Source organism: Oncorhynchus mykiss, chromosome 25, assembly GCF_057628025.1.
Source record: "Oncorhynchus mykiss isolate SJ-2025 chromosome 25, ASM5762802v1, whole genome shotgun sequence".
In the NCBI taxonomy this organism is placed as follows: Eukaryota; Metazoa; Chordata; class Actinopteri; order Salmoniformes; family Salmonidae; genus Oncorhynchus; species Oncorhynchus mykiss.
Window position 1 is genome coordinate 46319399 of NC_143046.1, and position 14197 is coordinate 46333595.

General features: G+C 45.7%; 1 protein-coding gene across 2 annotated transcripts in view; it reads left to right on the plus strand.

Annotated features, from left to right (window-relative positions):
* LOC110505206 (MAM domain-containing glycosylphosphatidylinositol anchor protein 2) overlaps window positions 1-14197 on the plus strand; it is a 240949-nt gene that overhangs the window by 162532 nt on the left and 64220 nt on the right. For both annotated transcript variants that reach the window (XM_021584281.3, XM_036962460.2), the window contains exon 10: window positions 4326-4474. In XM_021584281.3, the coding sequence (XP_021439956.3) occupies window positions 4326-4474 (149 nt within the window). The remainder of the gene's footprint in view (window positions 1-4325; window positions 4475-14197) is intronic.

Below are 14197 nucleotides of genomic sequence, written 5' to 3' on the forward strand. Positions count from 1 at the left end.
GGTTGGATGGGGAGCATTGCTGCACAGCTATTTTCAGGTCTCTCCAGAGATGTTCGATCGTGTTCAAGTCCGGGCTCTGGCCGGGCCACTCAAGGACATTCAGAGACTTGTCCCGAAGCCACTCCTGTCTTGTCTGTGTGCTTAGGGTCGTTGTCCTGTTGGAAGGTGAACCTCTCTTTACTTTGCTCTGTTCATCTTTGCCTCAATTCTGACTAGTCTCCCAGTCCCTACTGGTGAAAAATGCCCCCACAGCACCATGCTTCACTATAGGGATAGTGTCAGGTTTCCTTCAGACGTTATACTTGGCATTCAGGCCAAAGAGTTGAATCTTGGTTTCATCAGACCAGAGAATCTTGTTTCCCATGGTCTGAGAGACTTTAGGTGCTTTTTGGCAAACTCCAAGTGGGCTGTCGTGCCATTTACTGAGGAGTGGCTTCCGTCTGGCCACTCTACCATAAAGGCCTTATTGGTGGAGTTCTGCAGAGAGGGTTGTCTTTCTTGAAGGTTCTCCCATCTAAACAGAGGAAGTTCTTGGTCACCTCCCTGACCAAGGCCCTTCTCCCCCGATTGCTTAGTTTGGCGGACACTGTATGTAATGGGGAATTGATAGACGTTAACTGTCAAACGCGAACAATCCACACAATGAAGTTATGAAACAATGAATGTGAACAAATTCACGGAAGAGTGCATTCAGGAGAGATATTGTGCGTTCTGCCACACTCCCCTTCTTGTACCGTGCCATCCCACGACCTCTGCAATGGATTAGTTTTGGCCTCCGCAATAGTTGACAGAGATGGGTGCAAATAAGACAGGTGCCTCGTGTGCCATAAAAAAATACATACAGTATATAATTTGCTGTGTGTAGTACTCTGTATGGACAGATAAGAGTAGACTGGGGTGTGTGAGCAGCCAGCTTGTGTGTAACCTACCCGCCACCTTGTGACCCTTCCCTGACCTTTCTGTGACTGTGAGGCTAAAGCAAAAGACAGATGGGAGGGGTCTGCATCACTCCAGGGGCAGTCCTGCTGAGTGTAAGCTTATAGCCAATATGCTTTCAAATAGGCTTCTCTGTCTAAAGTCATACTACCATTGATCTCAATGACTTTGTAGCCATCGGCATGGTATATATAGGCATGCTTAATCATATACAGTGTTTATTTCCTTCTTACTTATAAGTTATATATTTTGTCCACAAACAACATTTCCATGTTTTTATTGTAAATGATTGATGGGAAATGGATGAGCTTGGATAACCTTTTCTTTCAATCAAGCTTTGAGATAATAACAAGAGGGAGCTCTGTTGATCTAGCTAGATTGTGTCAAACACAATCAAATATTTATATTTTCATTATGATGTTTTCTTTTCTCCATGAAAACAATTCAATATTAGAATAGATGCGATACAATTAGATAGTATTAGCCTGCTGAGCTAAAGCTAAGGCATTAGCTCAGGAGCCAACGCAAGTTTCCAGGTTCCAGACAAGGGTAAACATCACTCGAACTTGCTCGCAAACAACGTCAGATGCAGTATGTTGTGTTGAATCATTATTCACTGTAACATCAAATATACAGTACTTTATCCACATTTTGTTACGTTACAGCCTTATTGTTTTTTCCCCTCATCACCCTACACACCATACCCTATAATGACAAAGCAAAAATGGAAATATCACATTTACATAAGTATTCAGACCCTTTACTGCAGTGATTACAGCCTTGAGGCTTCTTGGGTATGAAGATACAAGCTTGGCACACCTGTATTTGGGGAATTTCTCCCATTCTTTTCTGCAGATCCTCTGTTTGGTTGGAAGGGGATTGTCGCTGCACATCTATTTTCAAGTCTCTCCAGAGATGTTTGATCGGGTTAATTTCTGGGCTCTGGCTGGGCCACTCAAGGACATTCAGAGACTTGTCCCAAAGCCACTCCTGCGTTGTCTTGTCTGTGTGCTTAGGGTCGTTGTCCTGTTGGAAGGAGAACCTTCGCCCCAGTCTGACATCCTGAGCGCTCTGTAGCAGGTTTACATCAAGGATCTCTCTGTACTTTGCTCCATTCATATTTCCCTCAATCCTGACTAGTCTCCCAGTACCTGCCGCTGAAAAACACCCCACAGCATGATGCTGCCACCACCATGTTTCACCATAGGCATGGTTCCAGGATTCCTACAGACGTGACACTTGGCATTCAGGCCAAAGAGTTCAATCTTGGTTTCATCAGACCAGAGAACCTTGTTTCTCATGGTCTGCGAGTCCTTTAGGTGACTTTTGGAAAACTCCAAGTGAGCTGTCATGTGCCTTTTACTGAAAATTGGCTGGCCACTACCATAAAGGCCTGGGTGCTGCAAAGAGGGTTGTCCTTCTTGAAGGTTCTCCCATCTAAACATAGGAAGTCTGGTGCTCTGTCCGAGTAACCATCGGGTTCTTGGTCACCTCCCTGAGCGAGGCCCTTCTCCCCTGATTGCTCAGTTTGGCCGGGCGGCCAGCTCTAGGAAGTCTTGGTGGTTCTAAACTTCTTCCATTTAAGATAGATGGAGGCCACTGTGGTCTTGGGGACCTTCAATGCTCATAAATGTTCTGGTACCCTTCCCCAGATCTGTGCCTCAACACAATCCTGTCTCGCACCTCAACGAACAATTCCTTCAACCTCATGGCTTGGTTTTTGCTCTGACATGCATCCTCAACTGTGGGAAAGGTGTGTGCCTTTCCAAATCATGTCCAATCAATTGAAGTGACCACAGGTGGACTCCAATCAAGTAGAAACATCTCAGGATGATCAATGGAAACAGGATGCACCTGAGCTCAATTTCGTGTCTCATAGCAAAGGTTCTGAATACTTATGTCAATAATGTATTTCTGTTTTTATTTTTTGATTCTTTGGAAGAAAATAAACTAACGTTTTTGCTTCGTCATTATGGGGTATTGTGTGTAGATTAATGGGGGGGGGGGGGGGGGGGGGGATAATTTAAGCAATTTTAGAATGAGGCTGTAACGTAACAAAATGTGGAAAAGGTCAAGGGGCCTGAATTCTGAATGCACTGTATGTGATAGATACTAGGACTGACCCCAATTAGTCGACTAGACGATTGTTTGGTCAATAGGCTGTTGGTCGATCGATAATTGTTTTAGTTGAGCAGTAGCAAATATATATTATTTTTTTAATCAAACAGTGCACTTAAAGCATGAGACAAGTTCAATGCATATATCATTTATTTTATTAAAACACATAGGGTGTGTCTAATATATGGAAAAATACACATTTTAAAATGTTGGTCAAAAGAACAGACGACTTTCGGTTGCCAAGATTATTTTTTTCGGGGACAGCCCTAATACGTACATCAACATTGGACTAAACCTTTACCCTTTGGGTTAATTGTCCCACTGAAGCTCCTGTGCACCTCTTCTTGCTTCTCTAGTAGCAATTTTGGTTTTCATTTGACAAGAACGAGACAGCCCTCGCTGCTAAGCTGTTTTCAATTTCTTGTCAGCTTTCAGCTCATAGAGGGGCCCTCTTCTTCTTTACTGCATAGTTGCATTCTTTGAACCACAGAAAAATGGTCTTTCTCATTTCTGCATTGGGGAAAGTAAAGCTTCAATGCTACAGTGACAGTGCTTAGAATGTACACTGAGTTTACAAAACATTATTAACGCCTGCTCTTTCCATGACAGACTGACCAGGTGAAAGCTTATGGTCCCTTATTAATGTCACCTGTAAATGAAGGGGAGGAGACAGGTTAAAGAAGCATTTTTAAGCCTTGAGACAATTGAGACATGGATTGTGTGTGTGCCATTCAGAGGGTGAATGGGCAAGACACAAGATTGAAGTGCCTTTGAACCGGGTATGGTAGTAGTTGCCAGGCGCACCTGTTTGAGTGCGTCAAAAACTGAAACACAGCTGGATTTTTCGCGCTCAATCGTTTCCCGTGTGTATCAAGAATGGTCCAGCACCCAAAGGACATCCAGCCAACTTGACACAACTGTGGGAAGCATTGGAGTCAACATTGGCCAGCATCCCTGTGGAACACCTTTGACACCTTGTAGAGTCCATTCCCTGATGAATTGAGGCTGTTCTGAGGGCAAACGAGGGTTCAACTCAATATTAGGAAGCTGTTCCTAATGATTTGTACATTGTGTATATTGGCGAGGCTATTTTTAGGTGTAGAAGAGTATTGATAAATGGCATTTCAAGGAAACTAACAAAGAATGATATGTCACAGTTGTGTGTGGCTGAGGGGAATTAACGTCAGTTAGAATGGTGATGTATGCATACACACACACACACATTCACGCAAACATGCTAAAACCAGTCTGCTTTTCTTTTTTTGTTACAGGGAGGGCCTATGCACCAGAGTTCTACTATGACACATACAGTGCGTTGTGGCAGAACCGGCCCAGGGTCTACGGCTTCAAGCTACAGTGGACCCAGCAGAACCCCCTGTCTGTGGACCGCATCGTGGCCTACCGACTCGGGATGAAACAGGTGAGCAAGAATACAGGGACCTTCTCTCACTTTTATGCTCTCGGTTTTGTCCCAGTTTCACCCTTTTACGTCTACTTTTGTCTCAAAGGTAAGAGATCAATAAAGTTTGTATGTTTGAATTAACTGTAGCACACACTAGTTCCTAATTGTGTTGTCACTCATGAGAGTGAGTTCTATTGCAACAAATGTTATTACTCTGCAGTCATTTCATGCAGAAAGACTAAACCAAGGAGATTGATAAGCTTTGCAGAAGATGAGCCTGAGACCTAACGTATCCAATCCCACTAAAGCTTGTGCATGATGCACTTGTGAATACATTAGCATTTGTACTTTCTGACTGCGTCACATTCTCTTGTGGGGATCATTACCCCCCCCCACCCAACCTCCATGTTGGTGGTGTTCCAGTTAGTGATGGCATTCCCTCTCCCTCAACTTCAGCACTGTCATCACTCAGCTGGAATAGTGGAGTCCTCAGCCACTTGTAATGACATCACACTGCGTGATTTATTCCCCGTCAGGGTTGTCATTGCCTTGTTCAAAGTCAACACTAAGTAAAACAAGTCACTGATTTCATTCATTTTTTTCTTAACAAAATTACCGGTCTTGTGTGCTGTTAGTCATCACTGCGGGGAACTGAGAACATTTTTTGGGGGTACTTTGTACACATCAGGTGTTCTGCCCAGTGGTTTCACACATGTTGGGGGCAACTCTCTTACACGACACGCTCAGCATTATTATTAGCACACTGAAGCACATTTTCACTGACTGCACAGATTTCTTTTAGGCTCGAGGGACTTCTTTAAGTGCTTGAGCTGGGTGGCTTTTTACATGGGAGGTGGTGCATCTGTATTGTCATTGAGTCGGCCCAAGTTCCAGTTCTGTTCTACCTTTTTTCGTTCATCTCTCCTGCTTTCGTGTTTTCTTTATTATGACAAAGCAGCTAGCAATTGTTTCTTATTTCCTCATTCTTGCTAGGTCTGCATAGGAGAGGAGCCTGACATAGGTGATTCTACAGAAGTGGTGAAAATTGCAGTCTCACCCCCCAACAAAAAAAAATAAAGAAAATTCACGTTTCGTTCGGTTGTTTGTTATTTTGTTTGTGTTCATTCGTTAAATAATTTAAGAATGTACGCTTACCACACTGCGCCTTGGTCTCCTTCGTACAACGGACGTGACAGAAGAACCCACCATAAAAGGACCAAGCAGCGTACTCAAGAGGAGTGGACATCCTGGGCCCGGGAGAAAGATGAGTGGAGGACATCTTGGACCTGGGAGGAGGTAATGGCAGGGGACAAGACTCTGCCATGGAAGCAGGTGGAAACAGCGCAGGAGGAACGGCGACAATACGAGGGGACACGGCTAGCACGAAAGCCCGAGAGGCAGCCCCAAGATTTTTTGGGGGGAGGGACACACGAGGAGATTGGCTGAGTCAGATTGGAGACCTGAGCCAACTCCTCGTGCTTACTGTGGGGAGCGTGTGATTGGTCAGGCACTGTGTTATTCAGAGATAGATGCCCACAGTGTCTCTAGTTCACATTCATAGCCCGGTGCGCTCTATTCCAGCTCCTCGCATTTGCCGAACTAGAATGGACATCCAGGCAGGACACATTGAGCCAGCTCTACGTTCCAGATCTCCAATGCGTCTCCACGGCCCAGTGTATCCTGTGCCTGCTCCCCGCACTCGCCCTGAGGTGCATGTCACCAGCCTGGTACCACCAGTGCCGGAACCACGCACCAGGCCTCCAGTGCGCCTCCAGAGTCCAGTACGTCCTGTGCCTGCTCCTCGCACCTGCCCTGAGGTGCATGTTTCCAGCCCGGTACCACGCACCAGGTCTCCAGTGCGCCTCCAGAGTCCAGTACGTCCTGTGTCTGCTCCTCGCACCTGCCCTGAGGTCCATGTCTCCAGCCCAGTACCACCAGTACCGGCACCTCACACCAGGTATCCAGTGCGACTCAGCAGTCCAGAGCTTCCGGCGACAGAACCTGGTCCAGAGCTTCCGGCGACGTTTAACAGTCCGGAACCTCCAACGACGGGCCACAGTCCGGAACCTCCGAGGGTAGATGCCCACCTGGACCCTCCCCTATTCAAGATGGCAGTCTCAGACTGAAGTATGTAACGAACATAGAGAAGCGGAAGAATTCCGTTTGAGTCTCAGGCAAGAGTTGGACAACATGTCCTAGAGAGGAATCTCTCGCGAGAAACGGGGCGTTGAGCTCAGAAAAAAATTAACTACATGGAATTCAAATAATTGAATCGACGTTGGTCAATTAGGTGTTTAAAAACTGAAATTAAACCACATTTTGGTTAATTGCTCAACACTCTGTTAGCTATGGGAATTATTTAATGTCCAAATTAAGTCACAATTGTCCAAACCGAAACGGTCACAACTGAAACAGTTGACCCATTATTGATATATATATTATTTAGTGTGTCATCATGGTATCTGTGACAGCACGCCATTGAGACCAATGTTCCCTCAAATTTTTGGGGGCACTGAGCAAATTTTCTGTCTTGTGAGCGGAAACTTAAACGTTGTGAGAATTCTTTGCAACTTCCGGCATGTGTTTACAGTGCCCTTACAGTTTTAGAAAGTAGCCAATAGGCTGTTGTGGCTATTTTAGCATAATGTAGGCCTATCAACAAAATAAATGTAGCAAATCCCATTACATTTTCACATGGAAATAGCTTTTTATTTCTATGATATAGCCTACAGTAGCCTATATGTGGTGTTTACACAGGCCTACATTACATAAGACGTTTTTACTTCATGAAGGACTTGACATTTATTTTTTACTTAGTCTGTAACACCATGGGCCAAATAGGTGACCATAAATTGCATTGTATTGTGTTGTAAAGAAACCACTTTACAAAATAAAATGAATCATTATTACCATACAGAGAATAAAACAATGTAGACTACCTCTCTGCTTAAGGCTTGAATATGCAAATAGCCATGTCTCAAAACACAACACTGCCACTTTAATTCAGACATAAGCTTTTTACCTGACTGACTTTTCAAAAATAGCTTGAAATGTAGGCTACACGTTTTGTGCTCTTGTAGGAAGCAGTAACTCCCCATTGTTGACCTATACTCATCTATAACTGGGCTAATAACTAGCCAAAAAATATTAACAAATGTGCACGCGCGTGGCACTGCGCTCTGATCTGATCTGAAAAGCGCATTCATTCTGTCTGGGAGTGGTCTGAGTGGGTAGGGGAAAATGGAAAACTAGCTGTTATTGGCAGAGAGGTTTGGAATTGTCTTTCTTATTGGTCTAACTATACTTAACAAAAATATAAACGCAACATGCAACAATTTCATTGATTTTACTGAATTATACAGTGAGGGGAAAAAGTATTTGATCCCCTGCTGATTTTGTACGTTTGCCCACTGACAAAGAAATAATCAGTCTATTATTTTAATGGTAGGTTTATTTGAACACTGAGAGACAGAATAACAACAAAAAAATCCAGCAAAACACATGTCAAAAATGTTATAAATTGATTTGCATTTTAATGAGGGATATAAGTATTTGACCCCTCTGCAAAATATGACTTAGTACTTGGTGGCAAAACCCTTGTTGGCAATCACAGAGGTCAGATGTATCTTGTAGTTGGCTACCAGGTTTGCACACATCTCAGGAGGGATTTTGTCCCATTCCTCTTTGCAGATCTTCTCCAAGTCATTAAGGTTTCGAGGCTGATGTTTGGCAACTCGAACCTTCAGCTCCCTCCATAGATTTTCTATGGGATTAAGGTCTGGAGACTGGCTAGGCCACTCCAGGACCTTAATGTCCGTCTTCTTGAGCCACTCCTTTGTTGCCTTGGCCGTGTGTTTTGGGTCATTGTCATGCTGGAATACCCACCCACGACCCATTTTCAATGCTCTGGCTGAGGGAAGGAGATTCCCACCCAAGATTTGATGGTACATGGCCCCGTCCATCGTCCCTTTGATGCGGTGAAGTTGTCCTGTCCCATTAGCAGAAAACACCCCCAAAGCATATTGTTTCCACCTCCATGTTTGACGGTGGGGATGGTGTTCTTGGGGTCATAGGCAGCATTCCCCCCTCCTCCAAACACGGCGAGTTGAGTTGATGCCAAAGAGCTCCATTTTGGTCTCATCTGACCACAACACTTTCACCCAGTTGTCCTCTGAATCATTTAGATGTTCATTGGCAAACTTCAGACGGGCATGTATATGTGCTTTCTTGAGCAGGGGGACCTTGCGGGCGCTGCAGGATTTCAGTCCTTCACGGCGTAGTGTGTTACCAATTGTTTTCTTGGTGACTATGGTCCCAGCTGCCTTGAGATCATTGACAAGATCCTCCCGTGTAGTTCTGGGCTGATTCCTCACCGTTTTCATGATCATTGCAAATCCACAAGTTGCGATCTTGCATGGAGCCCCAGGCCGAGGGAGATTGACAGTTCTTTTGTGTTTCTTCCATTTGCGAATAATCGCACCAACTGTTGTCACCTTCTCACCAAGCTGCTTGTCCCTGACATCCTTGGAGAGCTCTTTGGTCTTGGCCATGGTGGAGAGTTTGGAATCTGATTGATTGATTGCTTCTGTGGACAAGTGTCTTTTATATAGGTAACAAACTGAGATTACTAGCACTCCCTTTAAGAGTGTGCTCCTAATCTCAGCTCGTTTCCTGTATAAAAGACACCTGGGAGCCAGAAATGTTTATGAAATACTTATTTCCCTCATTAAAATGCAAATCAATTTATAACATTTTTGACATGCGTTTTTCTGGAAATCAGTCAATTGAAATAAATTCATTAGGCCCTAATCTATGAATTTCACATGACTGGGAATACACATATGCATCCGTTAGTCACAGATACCTTAAAAAAAATGGGCCTCCGGCTCTCGTCATGGTATTTTTGTGCATTCAAATTGCCATGGATAAAATGTAATTGTATTCATTATCCGTAGCTTATGCATGACCATATCATAACCCTACCTCCACTATAGGGTACACTGTTCACAATGTTGACATCAGCAAACCGCTCGCCCACATAACGCCAAACACGAGTTCTGCGGTTGTGAGGCCAGTCGGACATACTGCCAAATTCTCTAAAACGACATTTGAGGCAGCTTATGGTAGGAAAATGAACATTAAATTATCTGGCAACAGCTCTGGTGGACATTGCTGCAGTCAGCACGCCAATTGCTCGCTCCCTCAAAACGTGAGACATCTGTGGCTTTGTGTGACAATCTGCACATTTTAGTGGCCTTTTGTCCCCAGCACAAGGTGCACCTATGTAATGATCAAGCTGTTTAATCAGCTTGTTGATATGCCACACCTGTCAGGTGGATGGATTATCTTGGCAAAGGATAAATGGTCACTAACAGGGATGTAAACACATTTGGGTGTATGGAACATTTCTGGAATCTTTTATTTCAGCTCATGAAACATAGGACCAACACTTTACATGTTGCGTTTATATTTTTGTTCAGTGTAATTTACCATAATGACACTTAAAGTGTCAAAGTGGCTGGTGATACATTTATTACATAAATTGTTCATTATTAAAGTGGCAGCAGTCACTCAATGTTAGTGAAGGCTGTTTAACAGTCTGATGGCCTTGAGATAGAAGCTGTTTTTCAGTCTCTCGGTCCCCGCTTTGATGCACCTGTACTGACCTCGCCTTCTGGATGATAGAGGGGTGAACAGGCAGTGGCTCGAGTGGTTGATGATCTTTTTGGCCTTCCTGTGACATTGGGTGGTGTAGGTGTCCTGGAGGGCAGGTAGTTTGTCCCCGGTGTTGCGTTGTGCAGACCTCATTACCCTCTGGAGAGCCTTACGGGCGGAGCAATTGCCGTACCAGGTGGTGATACAGCCCGACAGGATGCTCTCGATTGTGCATCTGTAAAAGTTTGTGAGCGTTTTTGGTGACAAGCCGAATTTCTTCAGCCTCCTGAGGTTGAAGAGGCGCTGCTGCGCCTTCTTCACCACGCTGTCTGTGTGGGTGGACCATTTCAGTTTGTCCGTGATGTGTACGCCGAGGAACTTTAAAAACGTTCCACCTTCTCCACTACTGTCCCGTCGATGTGGATAGGGGGCTGCTCCCTCTGCTGTTTCCTGAAGTCCACGATCATCTCCTTTGTTTTGTTGACTTTGAGTGTGAGGTTCCGTCATGAAGTCCAGGACCCAGTTGCACAGGGCAGGGTCGAGACCCAGGGTCTCAAGCTTAATGATGAGTTTGGAGGGTACTATGGTGTGAAATGCTGAGCTATAGTCGATGAGCAGCATTCTTACATAGGTATTCCTCTTGTCCAGATGGGTTAGGGCAGTGTGATTGCAATTGCATCGTCTGTGGACCTATTTGGGCGGTAAACAAATTGGAGTGGGTCTAGGGTGTCAGGTAGGGTGGAGGTGATATGGTCCATGAAAAGTCTCTCAAAGCACTTTCTTGGGAACAGGAACAATGGTGCCCCTCTTGAAGCATGTGGGAACAGCAGACTGGGATAAGAATTGATTGAATATGTCTGTCAACACACCAGCCAGCTGGTCTGCGCATGCTCTGAGGACGTGGCTGGGGATGCCGTCTGGGCCGCCAGCCTTGTGAGGGTTAACACATTTAAATGTTTTACTCACATTGGCTGCAGTGAAGGAGAGCTTGCAGGTTTTGGTAGCGGGCCGTGTCAGTGGCACTGTATTGTCCTCAAAGTGAGAAAAGGAGTTGTTTTGTTTGTCTGGGAGCAAGACATCGTGGTCCGCGATGGGGCTGGTTTTCCTTTTGTAGTCCGTGATTGACAGTAGACCATGACACATACCTCTTGTGTCTGAGCCGTTGAATTGCGACTTTACTATACTGACGCTTAGCTTGTTTGATTGCCTTGCTGAGGGAATGGCTACACTGTTTGTATTCGGTCATTTTCCAGTCACCTTGCCCTTGATTAAAAGCAGTGGTTCGCGCTTTCAGTTTTGCGTGAATGCTGCCATCAATCCACGGTTTCTGGTTGGAGAATGTTTTAATATACTCTGTGGGTACAACAACACCGATGCACTTGCTAATGAACTCAGTCACCGAATCATAGTATTCATCAATGTTATTGTCCAACGCTATGCGGAACATATCCCAGTCCACGTGATCAAAGCAATCTTGAAGCATGGAATCCGATTGGTCGGACCAGCATTGAACAGACCTGAGCAGGGGCGCTTCCTGTTTTAGTTTCTGTCTATTGGCTGGGAGCAACAAAATGGGGTCGTGTTCAGATTTTCCGAAAGGAGGGAGGGGGAGGGCTTTATATGCGTCGCGAAAGTTAGAATAACACTGATCCAGGGTTTTGTCAGCCCGGGTTGCATTTGATATGCTGATAAAATTTAGGGAGCCTTGTTTTCGGATCAGCCTTGTTAAAATCCTCAGCTACTAAATGCAGCCTCAGAATATGTGGTTTCCAGTTTACGTAGAGTCAAATTAATTTATTTCAGGGCCGTCGATGTGTCTGCTTGGGGGGGGATATACACAACTGTGATTATGATCGAAGTGAATTCTCTTGGTGCGGTCCGCATTTGATTGTAAGGAATTCTAGGTCAGGTGAACAAAAGGACTTGAGTTCCGGTATGTTGTTATGATGTTATGATCACACCACATCTCTTTAATCATAAGGCATACACCCCCACCCTTCTTCTTACCAGAGAGATGTTTGTTTCTGTTGGCGCGATGCGTGAAGAAACCAGGTGGCTGTACCGACTCTGATAACGTATCCCGAGTGAGCCATGTTTCCGTGAAACAAAGAACGTTACAATCTCTGATGTCTCTCTGGAAGGCAACCTTGCTCAGATTTTGTCTACCTTGTTGTCAAAAGACTGGACATTGGCGAGTAGTATGCTCGGGAGCGGTGCGTGATGTGCCCGTCTACGGAGCCTGACCAGAAGAGCACTCCATCTGCCCCTTCTGCAGTGCCGTTGTTTTGGGTCTGTACTATACACTACTAATTTTGAAAATTACTCTCTCCAGAAATAAGTCTCTCACTGTTGCCGCCTGCTACCGACCCCCCTCAGCTCCCAGCTGTGCCCTGGACACCATTTGTGAATTGATCGCCCCCCATCTAGCTTCAGAGTTTGTTCTGTTAGGTGACCTAAACTGGGATATGCTTAACACCCCGGCAGTCCTACAATCTAAGCTAGATGCCCTCAATCTCACTCAAATCATCAAGGAACCCACCAGGTACAACTCCCTAACTCTGTAAACAAGGGCACCCTCATAGACGTCATCCTGACCAACTGGCCCTCCAAATACACCTCCGCTGTCTTCAACCAGGATCGCAGCGATCACTGCCTCATTGCCTGTATCCGCTACGGAGCCGCAGTCAAACGACCACCCCTCATCACTGTCAAACGCTCCCTAAAACACTTCTGTGAGCAGGCCTTTCTAATCGACCTGGCCCGGGTATCCTGGAAGGACATTGACCTCATCCCGTCAGTTGAGGATGCCTGGTCTTTCTTTAAAAGTAACTTCCTCACCATTTTAGATAAGCATGCTCCGTTCAAAAAATGCAGAACTAAGAACAGATATAGCCCCTGGTTCAGTCCAGACCTGACTGCCCTCGACCAGCACAAAAACATCCTGTGGCGGACTGCAATAACATCGAATAGTCCCCGCGATATGCAACTGTTCAGGGAAGTCAGGAACCAATACACACAGTCAGTCAGGAAAGCTAAAGCCAACTTCTTCAGGCAGAAGTTTGCATCCTGTAGCTCCAACTCCAAAAAGTTCTGGGACACTGTGAAGTCCATGGAGAACAAGAGCACCTCCTCCCAGCTGCCCACTGCACTGAGGCTAGGTAACACGGTCACCACCGATAAATCCATGATTATCGAAAACTTCAACAAGCATTTCTCAACGGCTGGCCATGCCTTCCGCCTGGCTACTCCAACCTCGGCCAACAGCTCCCCCCCCCGCAGCTACTCGCCCAAGCCTCTCCAGGTTCTCCTTTACCCAAATCCAGATAGCAGATGTTCTGAAAGAGCTGCAAAACCTGGACCCGTACAAATCAGCTGGGCTTGACAATCTGGACCCTCTATTCCTGAAACTATCCGCCGCCATTGTCGCAACCCCTATTACCAGCCTGTTCAACCTCTCTTTCATATCGTCTGAGATCCCCAAGGATTGGAAAGCTGCCGCAGTCATCCCCCTCTTCAAAGGGGGCGACACCCTGGACCCAAACTGTTACAGACCTATATCCATCCTGCCCTGCCTATCTAAGGTCTTCGAAAGCCAAGTCAACAAACAGGTCACTGACCATCTCGAATCCCACCGTACCTTCTCCGCTGTGCAATCTGGTTTCCGAGCCGGTCACGGGTGTACCTCAGCCACGCTCAAGGTACTAAACGATATCATAACCGCCATCGATAAAAGACAGTACTGTGCAGCCGTCTTCATAGACCTTGCCAAGGCTTTCGACTCTGTCAATCACCGTATTCTTATCGGCAGACTCAGTAGCCTCGGTTTTTCGGATGACTGCCTTGCCTGGTTCACCAATTACTTTGCAGACAGAGTTCAGTGTGTCAAATCGGAGGGCCTGTTGTCCGGTCCTCTGGCAGTCTCTATGGGGGTGCCACAGGGTTCAATTCTCGGGCCGACTCTTTTCTCTGTATATATCAATGATGTTTCTCATGCTGCGGGCGATTCCCTGATCCACCTCTACGCAGACGACACCATTCTATATACTTCCGGCCCGTCCTTGGACACTGTGCTATCTAACCTCCAAA